This window comes from Anastrepha ludens, chromosome 2 (genome assembly GCF_028408465.1).
Source record: "Anastrepha ludens isolate Willacy chromosome 2, idAnaLude1.1, whole genome shotgun sequence".
NCBI classification, from domain to species: Eukaryota; Metazoa; Arthropoda; class Insecta; order Diptera; family Tephritidae; genus Anastrepha; species Anastrepha ludens.
Genome location: NC_071498.1, coordinates 152,159,309 through 152,181,659, shown reverse-complemented (window position 1 = coordinate 152,181,659; position 22,351 = coordinate 152,159,309). Strand labels below are relative to the sequence as shown.

General features: G+C 39.8%; 1 protein-coding gene across 2 annotated transcripts in view; it reads left to right on the top strand.

Moving 5' to 3' along the window:
• LOC128855613 (probable Rho GTPase-activating protein CG5521) overlaps positions 1 to 21,398 on the top strand; it is a 37,322-nt gene extending 15,924 nt beyond the window's left edge. For both annotated transcript variants that reach the window (XM_054090659.1, XM_054090660.1), the window contains 5 exons: positions 8,288 to 8,459; positions 8,531 to 12,860; positions 12,928 to 13,931; positions 14,001 to 14,188; positions 20,711 to 21,398. In XM_054090659.1, the coding sequence (XP_053946634.1) occupies positions 8,288 to 8,459; positions 8,531 to 12,860; positions 12,928 to 13,931; positions 14,001 to 14,188; positions 20,711 to 20,952 (5,936 nt within the window). In that variant the 3' untranslated portion in view covers positions 20,953 to 21,398. The remainder of the gene's footprint in view (positions 1 to 8,287; positions 8,460 to 8,530; positions 12,861 to 12,927; positions 13,932 to 14,000; positions 14,189 to 20,710) is intronic.
• Positions 21,399 to 22,351: the final 953 nt, after the last annotated feature.

Genomic DNA, 22,351 nt, shown 5'->3' with positions numbered 1-22,351 from the left:
GTAGGGTTAGCATTTCTGATGTAATCTGTGATGAGTTTTTGCTTAGCTGGTTTAGAATCTTGTTTATATGTACAATTCCCGATGGGTCGACATGCATTTTTTAATTAAAAAAAAACCGCACTATTTCAAAACCGCATAAAAAAAAGCCGCATAAAAACAGAACCTACTGTATAGCATTCATTATACATACAGCGCCGAGTAAACTATAAAGACAAATAAGTTAATCGCCACAGGGCAGAGCAATTGAAAGAAGGCTAAAAAATGATATTTATCGAAAAAAAGATTAGTGGGCGTTTTGTTGCATAGTTAGGGAAATCGAATATATTAGCTTGACGTTTCCGCAGAGATCTGATACCATCCACATGTGCACTGTTCTCTAGACTGCGCTCCTGTTGTCCAGACGCTTTAAGAACATTTGCTTGCCACACATTCCAGCGCTGTACTCGGTCTGGGAATCCTTCAACAATTTGTGGCTGCAATGTTATTTTCCATGGCTCCTGAGATGGTGAAGTTGAATCAGTAGCCATTGCCTCCAAAAGTCTGCCAAGCACAGCCATGTTTACTTTATTTTTGAAACTGGCACGTCCTTGCCCAACTTCACGAGAACGGTTTTGAGGTCCTCGCGTTTATCTGGCGACTGTGTTAGGCCATTCAATTTGCCCTCCAATACAAAGCGGCGCAACAAAGGAGCCTCGTCACTTTTAGCATTTTCCATTTGCTGCGCTAGTTCATCATATAATATTTTGCTGTTATATTTGGAAGCTCGTGCAATTCGTGCGCGCTCGTGGATATTCAAATACGACTTAGTGGGTATTCTATATCTACATCTGCACATATCCACATTTATAGTATGTATAAATTAAATGGAAGTGCCTACTAAAGGTTCTTAAATTAACGGGGTTTTAAGCTCATTTCATTATTTACATGCAAGCGGAAATTTGTGTTTTTCGTGTTTTAGGATAAAATATACTTTTAAACAATTTTTTTTTTAAAACTCTGCCGGGGGTGTTTTTTCACAAATGACAAACAAATTCTTTCCAAAACTTCCTAATAAAAAAAGAACGTTAGCCAGCACCTGATTCTGTCAAAGTCCACAGTGCAAAGTTTTGAGGAGAGTTTATATGTAGGCGTATGACCAAGAATGCTAGAATGCAAAACTAAATATATCTTTCCAAGGGGCGTGACGTCAGTATAGAAATAATACAAAAATTTAACAAAAAAATAAAATTTCTATTGTAATAAGAAAATAAAAAAATTTGAAAAAAAAAAAAAAATTAATTTTTAACAAAAAATAAAATTTTTAATAAAAAAATTAAATTTTTAAGAAAAGACTGGAAAAAAATTAAAATTTTTATTTAGAAGTTAAAAAAGTTTTCAAAAAAATAATAAAATTTTTAACAAAAAAAAATTTAAAAAAAAATATAAAAAATTTAACAAAAAATTAAATGCAACTTTTAACAACAAACTTTAAAAGGGGAATCATTACTTCTATCAGATTCAGCTAAATATCTAGGAGTTATTCTGATAGGAAGTTGAGTTGGAAATTGAACATTGAAAACAGATGTAAAAAAGCTTTCATAGCTCTTTATACTTGTAAGAAAGCTATAGGAAAAATCTGGGGGTTTTCACTTCGGATTAGTTATTGGATATATACCTTGATCATCAAACCGATACTCTTCTACGGTGTGGTTGTATGGTGGACAGCACTCGAAAAACGGTGTAGAGTAGCCACAATTGATCGAGTCCAAAGAACAGCCTGCCTCCTGATAACAGGACAAATCTGGGCATCCTACAATCTGAAACAGACAAAAACCCTTATAAGTGTTTCGAAACACAAACTAAGGCATATCTTATCACCTTTTGGGCACTCACGCACGTCGGCTCGGGGTTCCTCAAAACGACCTGTGCAGATACTGCGAGGACGAAGATGAGGAAGTATCGAGCAGACATTTGCTGTGCAGTTGTCCCGGCCTAGCCAGAAGTCGACTCGCTCTTCTAGGCTCTCCAACAATTGACAATCTTTCAGTACTCTCGGACCTGAAAATCGAATCTCTCATCAAATTCTCGAAACGAATTAATATCTTTGACCAAAATCTATAATAAAAAAATCTCGGTTAGGTCTCTTACAATATAATGAGCTCTAGGGCAACACAACGGACTCAACTTGCGGTCTGTGTGGCAATCCGATGCGGGGTCACCCTTAAAGCAACCAACCAACAACAAAATTAAATTTTTGCAAAAAAAAAAAAATAAATTTTGAACAAACAATAAAGCAAAAAAGTAATGATAATAAAATTAAAATAATAATAAAAAAAATAATCAAAAAATTTAATAAAAAATAAAATTTCTAATAAGAAAATAAAAACAAATTCCAAAAAAAAGTTAAATTTTTAACAAAAAAATAAAAATTTTAATAAAAAAGAAGGCAACGGGAAACCACTGAAGGTACACTCTCCCATGACAATTACATACAAACAACACACAAATAATAGGAGTAAAAATATTAGAAAACACTTAAGGAACTTAAATATTGCGACATGGAACGTACGAAGTTTATACGAATCAGGTAAATTAGACAACACAATCAGTGAATTTAATAGACTGAAACTTGACTTTCTTGGTATAAGCGAAACATGGTGGCAATCAAACGGCTGCATAAAAAAAGACGTACACTTTTACTACTCAGGAAATGATTCTTCAAGACATAGAAGAGGAGTAGGCATTATGATCGCGAAAAAGCATTGTGGGAAAGTTAGCGAATTTATTCCATACTCTGATAGGATGGCGATCCTAAAATTGAAAACAAATCCAGTTGATTTAAATATTATTCAAGTATATGCTCCCAATGCTGACTGTACTGATGATCATTAAAAAAATTCGAATGATGACTAAGAAACATGACATAAATATAATCATGGGCGACTTCAATGCAAAAGTAGGAAAAGAGGAAACAACAAATGTGACTGGAAAATTCGGTCTAGGAGACAGAAATGAAAGAGGAAATAGACTAGTGCAATTTTGTCAAGAAGAGGAATTCATAATGGTAACACGTATTATAAATTACCAGAGAGACGACTGTACACATGGAAATCACCACAAGACGGAATGGGAAATATAATACGTAATCAAATTGACTACATCTTGATTAACAAAAGATTTAAATCATCGATGATACGGGCAAAAACACTACCAGGCGCAGACGTTCCTTCTGATCACAACTTTCTGCTGGCAACGATACGATCTCGATTAACATCGCGGAAAACAAAACAGAAAAAATCCCATATCGATATACAAAAACTAGAAAACGACGATATTAGAAATGACTTCCAAAACAAGCTAAATGAATTACTGACAAGCTGCAATACTCGTGAAAATCCGATTGAATGGTGGAATAATACTGCTGACAAGATAAGAATACTGACAACTAATACACTAGGAACAAAAATTAATGTAGCAAAAGAAAAATGGATGAATGATGAAATTCTGAACTTGATGAATGAGAGAAGGAAATATCGGAACATAAACATTGACGAATATAAACGTAGAAGCAAGGAAATCAGAGACAAAATAAGAGACGCAAGAAACCAATGGATGGGCAAACAATGTGAGGATATAGAGCGATTGGAAAAATTACATGATAGTTTTAATTTACACAGAAAACTAAAGGAAATATGCAACCTGAGAAGAAACAATGCAATTAATACATTATACGATACAAACGACAAAGTTATAACAGACGAAAACGAAAAACGCAATATTTGGGTACAATATGTCCATGAATTATTCAAAGACGATTCAAGAGATGTAAATATCAGCACAAACGACTCAACAGACGATCCACTACTTAAAATAACTATGTCTGAAATAAAATATGCGATAAAATTGTCAAAACCAAAAAAAGCAACCGGCTGTGACGAAATCTCAGCTGATATTCTCAAACTTATAAATGACAGTGGAATGCCAACCCTAATGAAAGTGTTTAACCACATATAGGAAACTGCTAATTATCCAAGCTCATGGTTAAAATCCACGTTTATTGCGATACCAAAAAAGACCAATGCAAAACAATGCAAGGACTATCGGCTAATAAGTCTAATAAGCCATACTCTAAAAATTTTTCTTAAAATCATTCACAACAGAATTTATCAGAAATGCGAGGCCGCTATAGGAAGAACACAATTTGGCTTTAAGAAAGGGTTTGGGACCAGAGAAGCAATATTTAGTCTTCAAATGCTTACACAAAAATCACAGGACGCCAATCAAGATATATGCATGTGTTTTATAGACTACGAGAAAGCCTTTGACAAAATACAACATAACAAGCTATTTGAAATAATGAAAGATTTGGACATAAACAAATATGACGTCAAATGTATACAAAACTTATATTGGAATCAGACTGCAGAAATCAGATTCGGAGACAGCACCACAAGAGAGACAAAAATGTACAGAGGAGTGAGACAAGGTTGCATTCTATCGCCACTATTATTTAATGTGTACGCAGAAAAAATATTTGAAGAAGCAATAAATGACGCAGAATTAGGTATTAAAGTTAATGGAATATATATAAATAACATTCGCTACGCAGACGATACAACGTTAGTAACAAACAATTTACAGGATCTCCAAACTATTGTAAACAAAGTTGAAGAACACAGCAAAGACTTCGGGCTAAACATAAATATTAACAAAACCAAATTTATTATTGTAAATAAAAGCAGCAGAGACTATTCCTATGCGAGACTACCCATAGGTGGCAAAACAATAGAAAGAGTAAAACGTTTCAGGTATTTGGGTGTATGGCTGAATGCCCAATGGGACCATGATCAGGAGATAAGAGGGAGAATAGAAATGGCTAGAACAGCCTTCATGAAAATCAAAAAGATACTGAGACGCCGGGTCATACCAAACGGGTTAAAGACAAGATTTTTAAAATGTTATGTATGGTCAACACTCTTATATGGATGCGAGGCATGAACACTGAAAACCGTAAGCATACACCGACTAGAATCTTTCGAAATGTGGTGTTACAGAAAAATGTTGAAAATAAGCTGGAATGACAAAATATCAAATGACGTAGCGCTAAATAGAATGCAAACCGCTAGGAACATGCCTACGGACATAAAAAGAAGGAAAGTCGCTTATTTCGGACACATAACAAGAGGTGACAAGTATGATATTTTAAAACTGCTGATGCAAGGAAAAATTGAAGGACAAAGAGGAATTGGTAGGAATAAAATGACATGGCTAGACAACATCAAAGAGTGGACAGGCCTCAAAACAATCGGCGAACTAACAGCAGCAGCGAAAAACAGACAAAAATATAATGAAATCATTAATAATATGACCTGACAACCGTACGACTAAGATCACAATGACGTTTGTATGTAATCGCGAACATCCAGCATGGATACGCCTATTAAGAAGAAGAAGAAGAAGAATAAAAAATACAATTTTTAACAAAAAAATTAAAAAAGTTGAAAAAAAAAATTTGTAACAAAACGTTAAATAAAATTAAAAAAAACAACTAAAATTTTTAAACGAAAACATAAAAACTTTAACAAAAAATTAAATGAAATTTTTAACAAAAAATTAAATTTTTGCAAAAGAAAAATTAAAGTTTGAACAAACAATAAAACAAAAAAAGTAATAATAATAAAATACAAAAAAAAATAAAAATAAAAAAATAAAAAAATAATAATAATACTAAAAAATTAAAATTTTTAATACAAAAATTATAAAATTTTGAGCTAAAAAATAAAATTTTTAATAAAAAAATCTAGAAAACAATACAAATTTTTAATAAAAAAAACTCCAAAAAAATAATAAAATAAAAATATTATATATATTAATTAAAAATAAAATTTATTAGATATATATAAAAAATTTAATAAATATTAGTAAAAAATTTTACAAAAAAATCAAATTTTTAACAAAAAGTTAAATATGTTTAAAAATAAAATAAAATTTGTAACAAAAAAATAAAAAAATTTAACAAAAAATAAAATTTCTAATAAAAAAATACAAAAAAAAAATAATTTTACAAAAAAATAAAATTCTTAATAATTAATGATAATAAAATAAAAATAAACATTTTAATAAAAAAGAAATACAATTTTTAACAAAATTCTAATAAAAAAATAAAGAATGCTACAAAAAAATAAAAATTTTAACAAAAAAAAGTTATTTAAAAACAAATAAAATTTTTACCATTTTTAACAAAAATGTTTAATAAAAATCTACCAGAAAGATGGGAAAAAGTAGTAGCCAGCGATAGGCAATACTTTCAATGATTCACTTGTAACCATTTTTTCAGAATGTGAAGTTGTATTTTCGTAAAAAAACAGCGAGAACTTAGTTGCACACCTAATATTAAACATATAAAGTGAATGAATTAACTTAATAGGACTATGAATAAGTTCGTTTCGGTTTTACAACAGATGGCGTAACTTGATTATTATTCCATCGATCCACATTTCCAAACATTCATTGGAGAGCTACTGTCGTAAGGCACAAACGTCAGTATAAGTTTTTTATTTGAAGCGTAAACAACAATATTTTTACCACACTTGAAAATGTCGAATTTCGTGCCAAATAATGTGTTTTTGCGGGGAATTCTTCTTCATTATTTTAATATGAAGAAAAAAGCAGCCGAAAGTCATCGTATCTTGGTGGAAGTTTATGGTGAGCATGCTCTATCTGAGCGAACGTGCCAGAAGTGGTTTGCACGCTTTAAAAGTGGTGATTTTGGCTTGGAAGACGAAGAACGCGAGGGTGCGCCGCCAAAGTTCATGGATACCGAATTGGAGGAATTGCTCGATCAAGATCCGGCTCAAACGCAAGAAGAGGTTGCAAAAACTTTGGGAGTTGATCAATCAACCATTTCCAAACGTTTAAAAGCCATGGGAATGATCCGAAAGGTAGGCCATTGGGTGCCGTATGAATTGAAGCCAAGAGACGTTGAACGCCGTTTTATGGCATGCGAACAACTGCTTCAACGGCACAAAAGAAAGGGCTTTTTGCATCGAATTGTGACTGGCGATGAAAAGTGGGTCCATTACGACAATCCAAAACGTCGGGCAACGTATGGATACCCTGGCCATGCTTCAACATCGACGTCGGCGCAGAATATTCATGGCCTGAAGGTTATGCTGTGTATCTGGTGGGACCAGCTGGGTGTTGTGTATTATGAGCTACTGAAACCGAATGAAACGATTACGGGGGATGTCTACCGACGACAATTGATGCGTTTGAGCCGAGCACTGCGAGAAAAACGGCCGCAATACGCCGATAGACACGACAAAATTATTTTGCAACATGACAATGCTCGGCCACATGTTGCACAAGTGGTCAAAACATACTTAGAAACGCTCAAATGGGATGTCCTACCCCACCCGCCGTATAGTCCAGACCTTGCGCCATCCGATTACTATCTCTTCCGATCGATGCAACATGGCCTGGCTGACCAGCACTTCCGTAATTACGATGAAGTCAAAAAATGGATCGATTCGTGGATTGCGGCAAAACCGACCGAATTTTTCACAAAGGGAATCCGTGAATTGCCAGAAAGATGGGAAAAAGTAGTAGTAAGCGATGGACAATATTTTGAATATTAAATTTGTAACCATTTTACGTCAATAAAGTTTCAAATTTCGAAAAAAAAACCGCACGAACTTATTCATAGTCCTATTAACTCACGATTTTTTTTCATTATTTTAAATATAGGACGTAACTGCTTCGCCGAGAGGATAGATCCTCTATATCTATTGCTATGTACATTGTAAATTTAATTAATTTTAAATACACACATTTGATGAAATAAACGACACTGTCACATTATACATCTAACATATTCCAGAATTTATCTAAATTCGACTAAACTCCACATTCATATACATACCTTAAAAACACACTGGTCTTGTGTTTATTGTCACATTACATATATGTCTCACTGTAAAGCCATTACTACCCTACAAGACAATGCTAAATCTATCAGTTCTTTCCCATGGCTGGAACAAAAATGAGTCGTTTAATGAGCAGTTTTGTAATTAGTAATGATGATAATACACTTATATGATAGTCAGCTGTCTTGTAGGGTATATTCACGAATGTATGTGTTAGTACAAAAAAAAAATGTAAATAAAAAAATGTTGTGTTGTTGCTTGTAAAGTGTAATACACTTAATTCATAATTATTTATCAAACTCATTTGCCATTTCTACCTACAACTCACTCTTCCATGTACCAATCGATACCATTAACCAAAAAAAAAATGTTCTCCTATTTAGTACACAAAGCACATCGTGAGGAATTGGATGGCTCATTATGGCTGCTCGAGAAAATACTTTGCTGGCTGCCAGAGCTGCTGGCGCGCCGCTGGCAATGCCACTCGCTCAGTCGCATCATGGCCAAATTGCTGCATTTGGGAAATTCGCCAAAATTGAGGCGCGAGGGCGTGCGGTACGACTTGACTCTCTCCTTCCCATTATCGATTTTAATCTAATATTCATATTTTCTCCGCTATTTCACAGCTATTTCCTATTATGGTACCAGGCGCTGGGTGAAAATGCACCCTCCTATGTGCATTCAATGTATGCGGATCTGATACCAGGTTTGATTGTGCCGCAGAAGGGCATTATTGGCCCGGACCTGGAGTTTAGTGCGACTGATTTTCTCAATCATCCCAATATGAAAGTCGATGGCGGCACTACATCGGTTTTTCATGATACTTTTTCGCATCCTGTACAAAATTCCGAGCTTGTGGCACTACTGCCACCCTCATCGAACGAGAAGTCGGCGCCACCCGATCCACGTGATGGTCTCGAGATTCTTCTCAACAGTATGTTGCAGACGGTGGCCTGTCTGCGCTGGCGCGACAATCGTTCACAAAAGGAGCACAAAGCGTTTGCATTTTTGTTACAGCGTTTCAAGGATATTTTCCTACCAGTCTTCTGTCCAAACTTCGATTTCACTATGTCCGTGTACGAACCACGTCTCGAGTTGCCCACAATGCGTTCGGTGAATAAGAAGGAGGAGGTGATGTCCTCATGTGTAGTGGTGCTGATTAACTGGATTTCCCATTTTACGCACGAGCGCACGATGAATCATCGCCTCGATAATATGCACATCAACGAAGGACATCGCCTGCGCGCCTATCAACAGAGTTTGATTGTGCGCGACGTGTTGTATGCGACGCGTGAAAATATAAACTTTGTGCATGAGGTCTATCGGCAGGCGTTTCTGTTGAATTTTACAACGAAGTCGCAAATCGATGCGATACGCACCGCAATTGCTGTGTACCGCGATTGGATGACCGGCACCACACCGCCGCAGTTTCTGCTCGAGCCGGATGACAATAGCAATGGCAACGCGGTGCTGGCGAACAATAGCTCGGCTGGCAGCACACCGCGTAGTCAACGCTTGCGCACACCTTCCTACGTCGGTGCTATGTGCAAGGAGAATGTAGCGGTACGCGCTGGCCTGCAAAATGTGCTGCAGATATTCGTCACAAATGCAGCGAATGTATTTCTCGTCAACACCAGTCATCTGAACATTTATTTTCCGACAAAATCACGCGATTACCGCTCAACGCCGCTCCATGAGCAGACTGAGGTGTGCAAGAAGGTGTTGAATGTGTACCGCACAATGGTGATGAATACGCGCATGGAACCGAAAACTTGGGAACAGCTGTTGCTAGTCTTACTGCAGGTAACCTCGATTGTGTTGCATCAGAATCCGACTGGCTCGAAGAGTTCCAGTCTGGGCGGCATACTTGGTCAGGCCATTTTCCAAACCCTAATTGTGACTTGGATACGCGCGCACACCAATGTGCCCGTTAACGTGCAACTATGGGAAAAATTTCTCGCCGTGCTCGCTTCACTAACGTACCGCGATGAGTTGATTATCGAGTGGGATAAAACAATACAAACGCTCACGCGTGTGTTTTCGCGTTACGTGTATGCGTTGAACCTGCAGGATCTTCCGTTGGACCGGCTGGCCGAAAGCAAAGGCAAGCGTCGTCGTATCGGCAGCGTATGGCAGCAGTCGGGCGGCTCGGCGGTGAGTACCATGAAAGAGAGTCGTGATCGTGACAATGTTGCCGAACGTGAGCGTGAATCGAACAGCAGTCGCTCCGACGAACAATCTAATGCAGGCGGCGGTGGTGGCCACTTGCACACGCATCAGCATTCGCTAAGTAGCGGCGGACACGTTATACACACGCAAGGCGGTGCGACATTGCGCTCGGGGCATGCCGCCGCTGTACTAACTCCGCTGCTGAGTCGCAGCTATAGTGAGGGCAGTTTGGCTTCGGTAGCGCGCAATTCGCGCATGCGCGGCCGACGTCAACGGAACACGCAGAAGATCGCGGGCGCAATACCAACAGCGCTGCCCACAAATGTTGAACATTCGCTGAGCGCTATGCTGTCACAACAGTCGACGACAGAGTTGTCGCTCAGCTCGGAGACATTGAGTGCGCGTCGCTTTGCTGGAGGCGCACACGCGCACACAATACAGCAACACAACGATATGCGACGCGCCATGTCGCTAGATTCGGTAGCGAATTTCGGCGCTCGGCAACGCGGCCGCAAGCGTCGCCAACGTTGCTCCACTCAGGGTGACGACGATGAAGATCTACTCGATGGCGAAGATAACGAAAGTGGTGCGGATTCGCGTAGTCCATCGCCTACGGCAAGCAGTGGCATCGAAGGTAGCTCTATTAAGGACGCCCAAATGCAAATCGATGTGTTGGCGGTGGATAGCGGCAGCTTGGAGGAGGGCAGTTCGGGTAGTTTTCTCGGCTCCGAGCGACGCTCGATAATACTTGGCGGCACGGCCACTGGCTGGTTGCCCGACTCAACGGCTATCATGTGGAAGCGCATGCTGGGCGCACTCGGTGATGTGAATCGCATACCCAAAGCTGAGTTGCACGCACAAGTGTTTAAGCATCTACTCGACATGACTACGAATCTGCTGAAGATCAAGCAAAATCAGGGCATTTCCACGGACAATCAAAGTACACCGGCGCCACCCACACTTGTGCCACCTATCGGGATAGTTGCACCTTGGTGCTATGGCGCACTCGAATTGGATAAATCATTCAAGAAGGGCAAGCTATTATCGCTACAGCTGCTCTGTTCTTTGGCCGTACACGGCGCGGTCTCGGGCATGCACCATTTGCCCATTTTCTACCACGCATTACACAAACTACTCACTGGCGAAGACCGCGATTTGATTTATGCGATTCTAAAACATCTGGAGGGACCACGTTTCCTAAGCCTGCTGCTACCCGGTCACACACTACTACTACTGGACATCGTGCACGCATCAGCGATACTACTAACCTCGCTCGAAGCGAATCGCACTACTCCGCGCGCTGAGGTGGCTTCTTTGCTTGGTTCGCTGCTCTGTTATCCACCAACACTGATACCACGTCCGGTACTGCAACCGTCACCACAAATATTCGAACTGATGGAATGTCCGGATCTACAGGACCACATCTTAAATATTGTATTGCGCTGTGCGCGCCGCGAGCCCTCCGCCAAAGCACGTTGCATAGCGCTCTCGCAGCTCGGTCAGTGGATTTTGCTGAAGCTTTCGCAACCATTGCAATCGAATGGGCGCTCGCGTGGCTATTTTCAGCAAGCCATTCCACATCCGCCTGGCGTGCAACCGCGCGACATACAGCACAATGCGCATTTTAATCCACGTGTGCGCGAAGCGCTGCAGGTGCTACTGCAAGCTTTGCAATTCAAACATCGCACCATTGCAATTGTGGCGGTAGACGCTTTGAAATTGTGCGCTGAGCGCGGACGTGAGCTGGCGGCTATTGAACGCATGCCACAACTGATTATCACCGCGATATGCAAGGCACTTGAAATACAACATGTCACGAACCCAAAGGACTCTGACAAGGTTGTGCTGACTTCGCTAATGCTCTGCCTGGGTGAATACTGTATGGCTTTCCCCGCGTCGCTGATGCTAGCGCCGCTCAATGAACGCGGCGATACGTTGATATTATTCGTGTTGCGTGTGTTGATGCAAATCGCTTCGGGCGCGCCAAGACACGAACGCGTCAAGCTGACCGCAGACGATGACTTCGATACGCACATCTCCAGCGATGACCTACAGTCGGATGGAAAACTGCCCGAGGCGAACTACCAGACATCGGAGACGATACAGACGTGTATCAGCGCGATCAAGATGTGCGCTAAGGCTATTGCCATGCATTTGGTCACACATTTGGGACACTTTCCTATGGGCATTGGTGCCTCAAGGCTAAGTTCGATGGTCGAGGAACAGGACGATGTAACAACGAATACGAGCGCTGGCGCACCAAGCGGTGGTAGCGGCGGCGGTGCTGATGCGCGCCGCGACTCTGTTGACTTACCATCGGTGTTGCATGCGCAGAATATGCAGCTATTCATGCTGAGTTCCGGCTTGGTGGCGAGTTTCATTGAACTTCCCGCGCTAAAGTTACCCGGTGGTGGGGCGACGGCTGGTCTGATAACGGCTGAGAAGCAAGTGCGTGTGTTGCTGCGCGATTTGAACGGGAAAGCGTGCTGGGATGCATCCATACTGTACAGTGAACCGCGAAAGAGCTTCAAGTACCTTACCAGCGATAGTGCAGCTTCAGCGCTAAACGCCGGTAGTATTGCAAGTGGGGAGCGCGCAGCAGATAGCATGCAACGCAGCTTCAATACAACACCGCAACATCGAAACATGTCGCAACCAATGGATTCGCTGATATCCTCCATGATTGGGTTGGATGTATTGGCGCCACGCCACACTCTGCGACACCGACCAGCGGGCGAGTTGCCGCTAGCTAAGGATCTTGCACCCGATCTCGATCAACTAGACGATGTGAGTAAAGCGAAAAATACCCGCTCAAATTGTTATAATTGCATATCTGCTTTTGTTATCTTTTTAGCTTTTGGCCTATATCGGTCACACCAGTCCCGAATGTTTAACCAATCCACTGGCACAGCTCAATATGCCCGGTCCCAGTCCGCTGGGCAGCAGCTTGGAGGCACAAACTATTTCCATCATCCTCAATCAACGCGCACTCGAACAGGAGTATGTCTCTAATTTGAATCAGCAAGCGCTACAAAGCGGCTCTAGTAACGCTTCGTTGCTACACCACCATCACGATCAGCGATCTATTCATTCAGCCGAACAAGCTTCACATGCCTCATTCGAGTCGTACAACACAACCAGTCTCACAGGCCGCACTGAGATACCCTTCCAATATTGTCGTTTACTATTCTCTCACCTCGGCATGGCTGGCTGGGAGCGACGCTCGCGCACACATCTACTGCAGCGCACCGAAAAACTATTGCGCGAACTGCGCAATGTCGATCAGCAGCGTTGTCGCGAGACACACAAAATGGCAGTGATTTATGTGGCTTCTGGCCAAGAAGACAAAAGTAGCATACTGAGCAATGGCAGCGGCAGCAGCACCTATGAGATGTTCGTTTCGGCGCTTGGCTGGGAAATCGATTTGGAAACACACATCGGCTTTCTCGGCGGTTTGCCGCGTCAAGGTTGTGGCGCCACTGCGCCCTACTATGCAACACCCTTCCTGGAGGTGATCTATCATGTGGCCACACGAATGCCTTCCGATTCGCCCGAAAACTTGCTGCTAAAAACACGTCACTTGGGCAATGATGAGGTGCATATCGTATGGAGCGAACATTACCGCGATTATCGACGCGATATATTGCCGACAGAGTTTTGTGATGTACTGATTGTGGTGTATCCGCTGAAGAATGGCTTGTTCCGTGTGACGGTGAATCGCAAACCGGAGGTGCCGTGGTTCGGCCCACTGGCCAACGAAAGTGTTGTAAGTGGCGCTTGTCTAGCCACGCTGATACGTACCACAGCAATCAATGCGAGTCGTGCCAAACGCGCTGCTATGCCGCTCTTCCAACAATAGTGAATATAATTAGCAGACTTTAAGCTGTGTTCGGTTTTAATGAACTTTTTATTTTTTGCTTATTACAGTTACGAAGAACGTAATCGCTCTTTAGAGAGTGTTTCGTCGCGCTACAAGGAGAGCACCACGTTTGAAGATTTTGCCAATCGCATCTACAATCCGATGCCATTGTCAACGTATGCCACACTGCGTGATAGCGGCGCTGCTGCGCCATTGGCTGCTGCATTGATCGATCACCACCGCTCGTCTATTAAAGGTGAGTCGTGAAGTGAAGGTTTTGCGTTGCCGCCTAGGGGTACCGAGAGAAGAAGCAAAAAAAGGATAGTCGCAAAATATGGAAAATTCGTTTAATAGCTGTACTAATGCGTAATTGAAATACAGTAGAGTGCCATATAGGAAAGCTTTCAAATAAATACAATATACATATACAGTATAAAATAAATAAAATAAATAATTGGCGCGTACACTTCCGTTAGGTGTTTGGCCGAGCTCCTCCTCCTATTTGTGGTGTGCGTCTTGATGTTGTTCCACAAATGGAGGGACCTACAGTTTCAAGCCGACTCCGAACGGCAGATATTTTTATGAGGAGCTTTTTCATGGCAGAAATACACTCGGAGGTTTGCCATTGCCTGCCGAGGGGCGACCGCTATTAGAAAAATGTTTTTATTAATTTTGCCTTCACCGAGATTCGAACTAACGACCTCTCGGTGAATTCCGAATGGTAATCACGCACCAACCCATTCGGCTACGGCGGCCGACATATACAGTATACCCGCGAAAAAGTGAACTAATTACAGCCAAGATTGTTCACGTTCTCGAATAGTGATATTTAATGGAAAATAGTGTAACATATTTTTACAAATTTTTATTTGCTAGTTTTACAACAAAAACGAATTTTTAGGAGCACATTTTTTTTATTATTATTTAGGAGAGAATATTTATTTGAAAAAGAAAAAAAAACATTTTCAAGCCCAAAATTTGGCATTTTATTAATAATAACGGGTGTTTGAATTAGTTATTAAAAAGGCAGTAATCTTTTTCTGCTGGTTTTTCTTTTCTACTAACTGGAAAACAGCTTTCTTCCTTAAATTGAAGTACATTTACAACACTCTGTTGAACATCTTCATTTCCAGCCTATTCAATTCCTTTATTAATAAGTTCGGTCGCATCGTTGCCACTTATTCTTTTTATAGGAACTTCAGTGATAGAGTCATTGCGATCGGTAGCTGCTTCTGGTTCAATTCTTTATTCTCTGTTGAGTCATCTACATAGCGATCTTCATTCCAAACTTGAACAGTTGATAGTATGCACTTAATCTACAAACAAAAATATAAAGCTTGCTTTTGATATTTACAAAAAATGTCTTAGCTCTGCATGGTTGAAAAAAAAAACAAACGTAGGAACCAAGATAGGAAGCAGATCGACTGAGTGTTCCATCAAAAAATTAATTTCGCCATTCAACTTTTCTTTTAGTAAATTTAATAGAATATTATCTTCAGGATCTTTTTGAAATCCAACAACAATCAACAAACACTTCTGTGCTTACTCTATTCCAGACAGCATCCTGCATATCAATGGTGTCCTCCAGAGTTAAACTTTTCATAGCCTTTGTGGTCATTAGCTTTTTTTACCGCGACAGAAGCTAAACGATTATTTCTCTAATACATTTTTGTAATTTTGATTGTGTTTTGGTCCATTGGCTGTATGAGGGGAGTGACATTTGGTAGGTAGGTTTGGCAGCCGCATCGCACATAGAGACAACGATGCCACTTAGACCACGGAATGGGTCCGTTGTGAGCCGCGGGGGCTGGGCTACATTTCCCTTTCCATATTGAACCATCCTGAGCTTTTGACAAAGCGTAAAAGGTTGTTGATACCTAAAGTGTATAGATTATCTATGTTCGTTAAGAAGTAGGATTTTAAAAATCGGTTTCTGCTTCTGGATAGAGCCGGGCATGTGCAAAAAAGGTGTTGAATTGTTTCCAATTCCTCCTCATTTCTGCAGCTACGACAGAAATCATGCGTGTATACGCCTAATCTCCTTGCATGATTTCCTATGAGACAATGTCCTGTGAGGGCCCCTACTAAGGTCCTGATTTGAAGTCTACTCAGTTTTATAATACTCTTGGACAGACGTAAATTAAGCCTTGGCCATGTTTGCCTAGCAATTTCGCAGGTGTTAGCGCTAATCCATCTCTGATTTGCAGAATTGATTAGTGCGTCCTTAATGAGAAGCTTACAAGTTGCGAGAGGTATCTCCATAAAATTACTTATGTCTGGCATACAGGTACCTTCTCTTGCAAGTTGGTCTGCCCTACAGTTCCCTGGTATATCTCTGTGGCCTGGGACCCAGCATAATATTATACGATATTGTTTGGCCATCTCATTGAGAGATTGGCGACAACGTAAGACACTCCTTGATGTTGTTTGGAATGCATCCAGGGCTCGTAGGGCAGCTTGCCTGTCTGATAGAAGCAGATATCCGTTGATGACATTCTGTTTATCTTTAACCATTTTAAGGCTTCATGAATAGCGTTTATTTCCGCTTGAAAAACGCTACAGTGATCCGGTAGTTTAAAGGATTCATTAATAGAAAGCTCTTCGCAAAATAACCCTGATCCTACACCGGTGTCCATTTTGGATCCGTCCGTGTAGATCTTAACGGGTGTGTTGGGTGTTGGATCTTCTTCAAGCCATTCCAGTCTAGAAGGGATTTTCATTAGGAAATTCCTTTCGAAGCAAAGAATGGGAGGGTGATAATCACAGTCACTGGGTATATCCGTGTAGGAGTCTAAAATGGTTGAATGTCCATGTGTGACAGTTCTCCATTGTGAGCTCGCTTTGAGACTTAAAGCGGCGCAGGCCGCTGAGTATTTGCAGAAGAGATCTAGGGGTGGCAGTTGTAGCATGATGTCCAAAGCCATGGATGGCGTGGTTTTCATGGCGCCACATATTGCTAGTTCCGCTGATCTCTGCACCTTATTCAATAAATTAGAATAGGTTTTTTTCTGCATAGCACGCCACCAGACAACATTTCCATATAGAAGAATGGGTCTGACGACAGCAGTGTAGAGCCAATGAGCAACCTTAGGTTTAATTCCCCAGGTCTTCCCTAAAGCTCTCTTACAGGCATAAAAAGCTAGGTTCGCTTTCCTGACCCTTTCTAAGGTGTTTGACTTCCAAGTCAGTTTCCTGTCTATGTTTAGTCCCAAGTACTTGGTTTCTTCCGAAATCACAAGAGCTTCCCCTTTGAACGTAATTGGACTTAGCTGAGGGATTCTGTGTTTCCTAGTGATCAACATGAGTTGTGTTTTGTCTGGGTTGACTCCTAGACCACACTTTCCTGCCCACCTAGAAAGTATATCTAGAGCATTTTGTATTAGGTCTCTTAATGTAGATACAAATTTACCAGAGACAGCAATAACAACATCGTCGGCGTAAGCTATCACCTTACAGCCCACCGATTCCAGTATTAACAGAAGTTTATTTACAACTGCGTTCCATAAAAACGGTGAAAGGACTCCACCTTGCGGTGTACCTCTACTTACCGATCTCCTGAGCACCGATTCTCCTAGTTCCGCTTCAATGGTAGCTGAAACATAGCCATGATGTTACCATATTTTGTTTTCAATCCATTCACTTGGAGGAATATGGTCGTTGTCTATTAAAATAAGTGCTTTTAACGGCAACTCTTTATTTTCGAAAAACACTTTAACCTAAATATTAGAATAAATTGCAATTCTAATGCATTATTACCTTAAACATGTTTTAAGTCATCCAGGCGGTTTAGCAGCTTTTATAATCAATCGGACCGTTAAAATTGTTAAAACAACAACGTGGTTTTTGAGACTTTCCAATAACCAGCAGCCTCAGCTAATGCATAAGAAAGTGATTCGTTTTTTTTTTTTTTGACGATAACTTTTATTACATTAAACTTTATATTCATACGTTTTCCAAAGACATTTAGCCTTAATGACACTATTTATACGTCTTGGCATGCGCTCGACCAGTTTTGCAATAGTTCAGTGTGGAATGTCACATTTCTTCTGAACTCTTAACCATAGTTCGTTGATGTTCTTTAGGACTATTTCGTTAGATGCTAACCGTTTCTTTAGAATAGTTAATTTTCAATCACAACTTTGTGATGGTCATTCAAAAAGCTGGAAGGCCTAATATTTTATTCACTTTTTTTTTCAATCTTAGCGGTATGTTTTGGGTCCTGTCTTGCTGAAATATAACCTCTGCCGTTGGATATGCGCTTAGACTAACAAAATCCGCAAATAGTCAAATAGTCTTATTTTTTTCATTATCCCGAATATTCGTACCAATTAACCACTATACCACCACGTGAAGCAGCGCCAATATTTTGTTGAAGTCCCAAGTGGAATAATAAAGGAATAAAAAATGAAGCAGCTCCACACCATAAGGCTACCACCGCGATGCTGCATCGTTTGTTTACTAGATGCTTTTGCAGCTTTTCATACGGTCGGCGCTAGTAATACTGCTTTCCATCCGACTGAAAATCGTCTCATCAGTCCAAATCACACTTTTTTAGTCGTCAGTACTGCAGGGTTTGTACTTTTTGCAGAATCTTAGCCTCGCTTTCAGGTTTTTGTCGGATAATGCGGCTCGATGGCGGCCTTCAACCCAATTTTTTTTCAACGCTCTGCGTTCTATCCAATCACTGGCGGGCTTTTTAATCTTTTGTGTGACTTCTTTTGGGCATTTAGCTACTTGATGAGTCAATAATCGCTACATTGCTCACGCATCTCTGTCCGAAAGTAGATTGGGCCGCCTTTTTGTAACCTGTGGACTTTTTTTTTCATTTCGTCGTTTAAAACATTAAATACAGTTTGATGGCAAATATTCAAACGTTGCGCTATTTCCCTTTATGAGCGACCACTTCTAGTGAATGAAAGGATGTTCAACCTTTTTAGTAATCTTCTTCTTTTCGATTAATACTTATATGAAGCGAGTGCACTCCATTTTCTTGGTTCGGGCTGCTTTTTGAACGATGACCAATTTCTGCTCAGGGTTGGAACAAGGTGTAATACGATCCGTGCCGAGGTTTAGCATAGCTAGTAACCTGGATCAAATATAGCCTAGTCGGGAACGGAGTGCTCCGGATACCTGGCGACCTCCGGTTCTGTCTAACTTTACCTATGCACATGGACCTCTGTACAGGTGGACCTCCCTTGTTCAAAACTCGTGGGACCAAAAATGGATTCGAAATTAAAGAAAAATATTTCTAACAAGGAGGTCAGTCCTCCCTAAAAACCGACAGAAGGACTCGGATTACTGCTACAACAACAACAACGAAGCGTTTAAACTCAACTAAATACCTTTTTTTTGCTTATCGCACGATAAGAAACAGTAGATTTAGCCAGTTCTGCTCGCCACTGTATATATACAGGGTGGCTGATGAAAGCCGCTACCAAAAAAAAATTGAATAACTTTTTTTCTTTTTAAGTTATCTGTTCCATTTTTGTTTTAATTTGCAGATTGATCTTTAAAATTTATTAAAATGGATAACTGGGACACGCAAACAAGAATTTGGATAGTCCGCCGCTATCACGCACTGGAGTCCGTAGTTTTGGTACAGAGAGAGTACAGGCGGATGTTTGGCGGCGATCCCCCGAGCAGATGGACCATAATGAGACTGGTGAATAATTTTGCTGAGCAAGGAACAGTCGCAAGAAGGCCTTATCATCGAAACCCACCAGTTCGGACGGAGGAAACGATCGCTGCTGTAGCTGCAGCTATACAAAGCAATCCAAGGGTTTCAACAAGAAGCTTATCTGCTCAACTTGGTGTCAGCCGACAGTCTTTGCAAACAGTAATGCACAAAGATTTGGACTTATTTCCCTACAAAATTCAAATGGTTAACAAACTGAATGCAGCAGACTTGCCGATTCGCTTAGAATTTTGCCAGAAGATCCTGCAAATGGTGGAAGAAGACCAAAACATGTTAAACTGCCTTTTCATGTCTGATGAAGCCCATTTCGATTTAAACGGCAATGTGAACAAACAAAATTGTCGAATATGGAGTACTTCTAACCTACAGATACTCCACGAGACGGAATTACATCCTCTTCGCGTGACAGTGTGGTGTGTCGGGCCTTATTTTTTTGAAGAAAATGGTCACACCGTTACGGTTACTGGAGACCGTTATTTGAAAATGCTGAAAGAATTTTTCTATCCAGAACTACGCCGAAAGAGAATTCCTTTCAACTCTGTGTGGTTTCAACAAGATGGGGCAACGTCTCACATAGCCCAGACTGTTATGACAGAGTTGCGACGAAAATTTCCCAATAAACTGATTTCAAGAAACTCCGAATTTCGTTGGCCCCCCAGGTCGCCTGACCTTACTGCACCTGACTTTTTCTTGTGGGGTTTATGTAAACAAGAAGTTTATAAAACAAAGCCAACAAATTTGGATGAACTAAAACAATCCATTCGGGCAACAATTGCGGCTATTCCTGTCGCAACTCTCAAAGCAGCAATGAACAACTTTTTACTAAGATGCCGCACTTGTGTCAACGAGCATGGAGGGCATTTAAATTCAATTATTTTTAAAACTAGTTAAGCTATTTACATTTAATAAAATTTAATGACCTTCAACTTGAAAAAAAAAATAAATGAATTCCATACACTAAAAAAAAAGTTATTTGAGTTTCTTAATGTAGCAAAATTCATCAGCCACCCTGTATTTTTTAAATTTTCTTATAAAACTTTGCTGTGAAAGTGTATTTTAATATATGAAATGTCTCGCCAACAGGTTGGGTTCAAGCTTCCATTGATTCCAATACAAAGGAGCTACTGCACACCGGACTTGCGCCTTCCGCTTCAGCCACCACCACCGCCGCTATGGAAGCGGCAACAAACAGCTCATCATCACCTCGCGGCGCACGCAAATTGGGTGCGCCCTTCAAAAATGTGAGCGTGCCGAAGAAGAGCGCATTGCAAACGAACAGCACACCACCGGAGAGTCCAACATTACCGTTGCGACGATTCAAATAATGCGTATAACTCCTTAGTTACTAATACGAACTGAGCTACAATTAAAAAAAAATTTAAAAAAAAAAAAAACGAAAAGTATGAAATGTTGAAGAGCAAGCCAAGAGAGGAGAGTGAGTGCTGCTGTAGGCCAGCGGTGACCTTGCGCTCAATTGGTAGGCTTGTTTTGTTTGTTAACTTTTGTTTTATGTAGGCGAAGCTTTTGCCTACATTTTTCCCTTGTGGTTCTTAATTGAAAAACGTAATTATATACATTTATATGGGAACGACATTGAAAAGTACGTCACAAATTAGGTGAAAATATTATTATTTTTAAATTAAATACCCGTATGCGTGTGTAAGTATTTGCTGTGGTCGACTGTGGCGCATTTCATTAACGATTAGGTACAATAGCACTTTAAATTTTAGTCGCAAAAACTAAAATAAAAAAAGAAATTCACACAAAAGTATTTTAATTGCAACTTAATTATGTTATCTTTCAGTCTCTCTTTAAAAACTATGATTATTAATTTTATGTTAATCAAATACATTTAAGTTATAAATAAACATTTATCGAACTTATTCTTGTTTACTATGTTTGCTGCATATGTATGTGTGTAATACATTTATTATGTTGCGTTAGGCACTCCAATTATTTGTGTTTTGCTTTTTAAATTTATTTTTATGAAATTCTTATTATGTATATACTGTAGTTTTTTTTATTTGTTTAAAATTAGTAGAGGCATTAAGACAACAAAATATAAATTATAAGTCAACATATTTTTTTGCATTTGGAAAAATTTCAAATTTGCTCCAAAAAATTGTTTCCGTTCTGTAATTGAAATATTCGTAGAAAAGCGAAGCGCGAAAAAATTACTATCACTGAACTTAAAATTCTTAAAATTGCCTGAAAAAGTCCCAATATACATGTTGTTGTTGTAGCAGCATAAACATTCCCCATACTTACATACATACGGTGAATGCTTCTGGAGTGACAGTCCTTGGCCGGATATAAATCCGGGTCGTTTCGGTAAGGTAGAACCGACTGTCGTGGAAACGACAATACATCATTTTCTATGGTTCCGCGAGGGAGCAAAGGACCAGAATAGTCCAAATGTCAAATTTAAAATAACTATTTTTTTTTTAATTTTCTTGCAAATTATGATAATATCTCTCATATAGAATTAAAACAAAGAATTTTTGCTAATTTCTAATTTTTTGCTAACTTATCCATATTTCGATAAAAATTTTCATTCAGAATTGTAATTTTTTTCCAATTTCTATTTTTTTCCATTTCTTTCCATATTTTCATAATATTTCTCATATAAAATTTTAACAAAATTTTTTTCTAATATAATTTCTGATTTTTGCTTTTCTTTTCCATATTTTGATATTTCTCATATAAAATTGTAACAAATCTAAT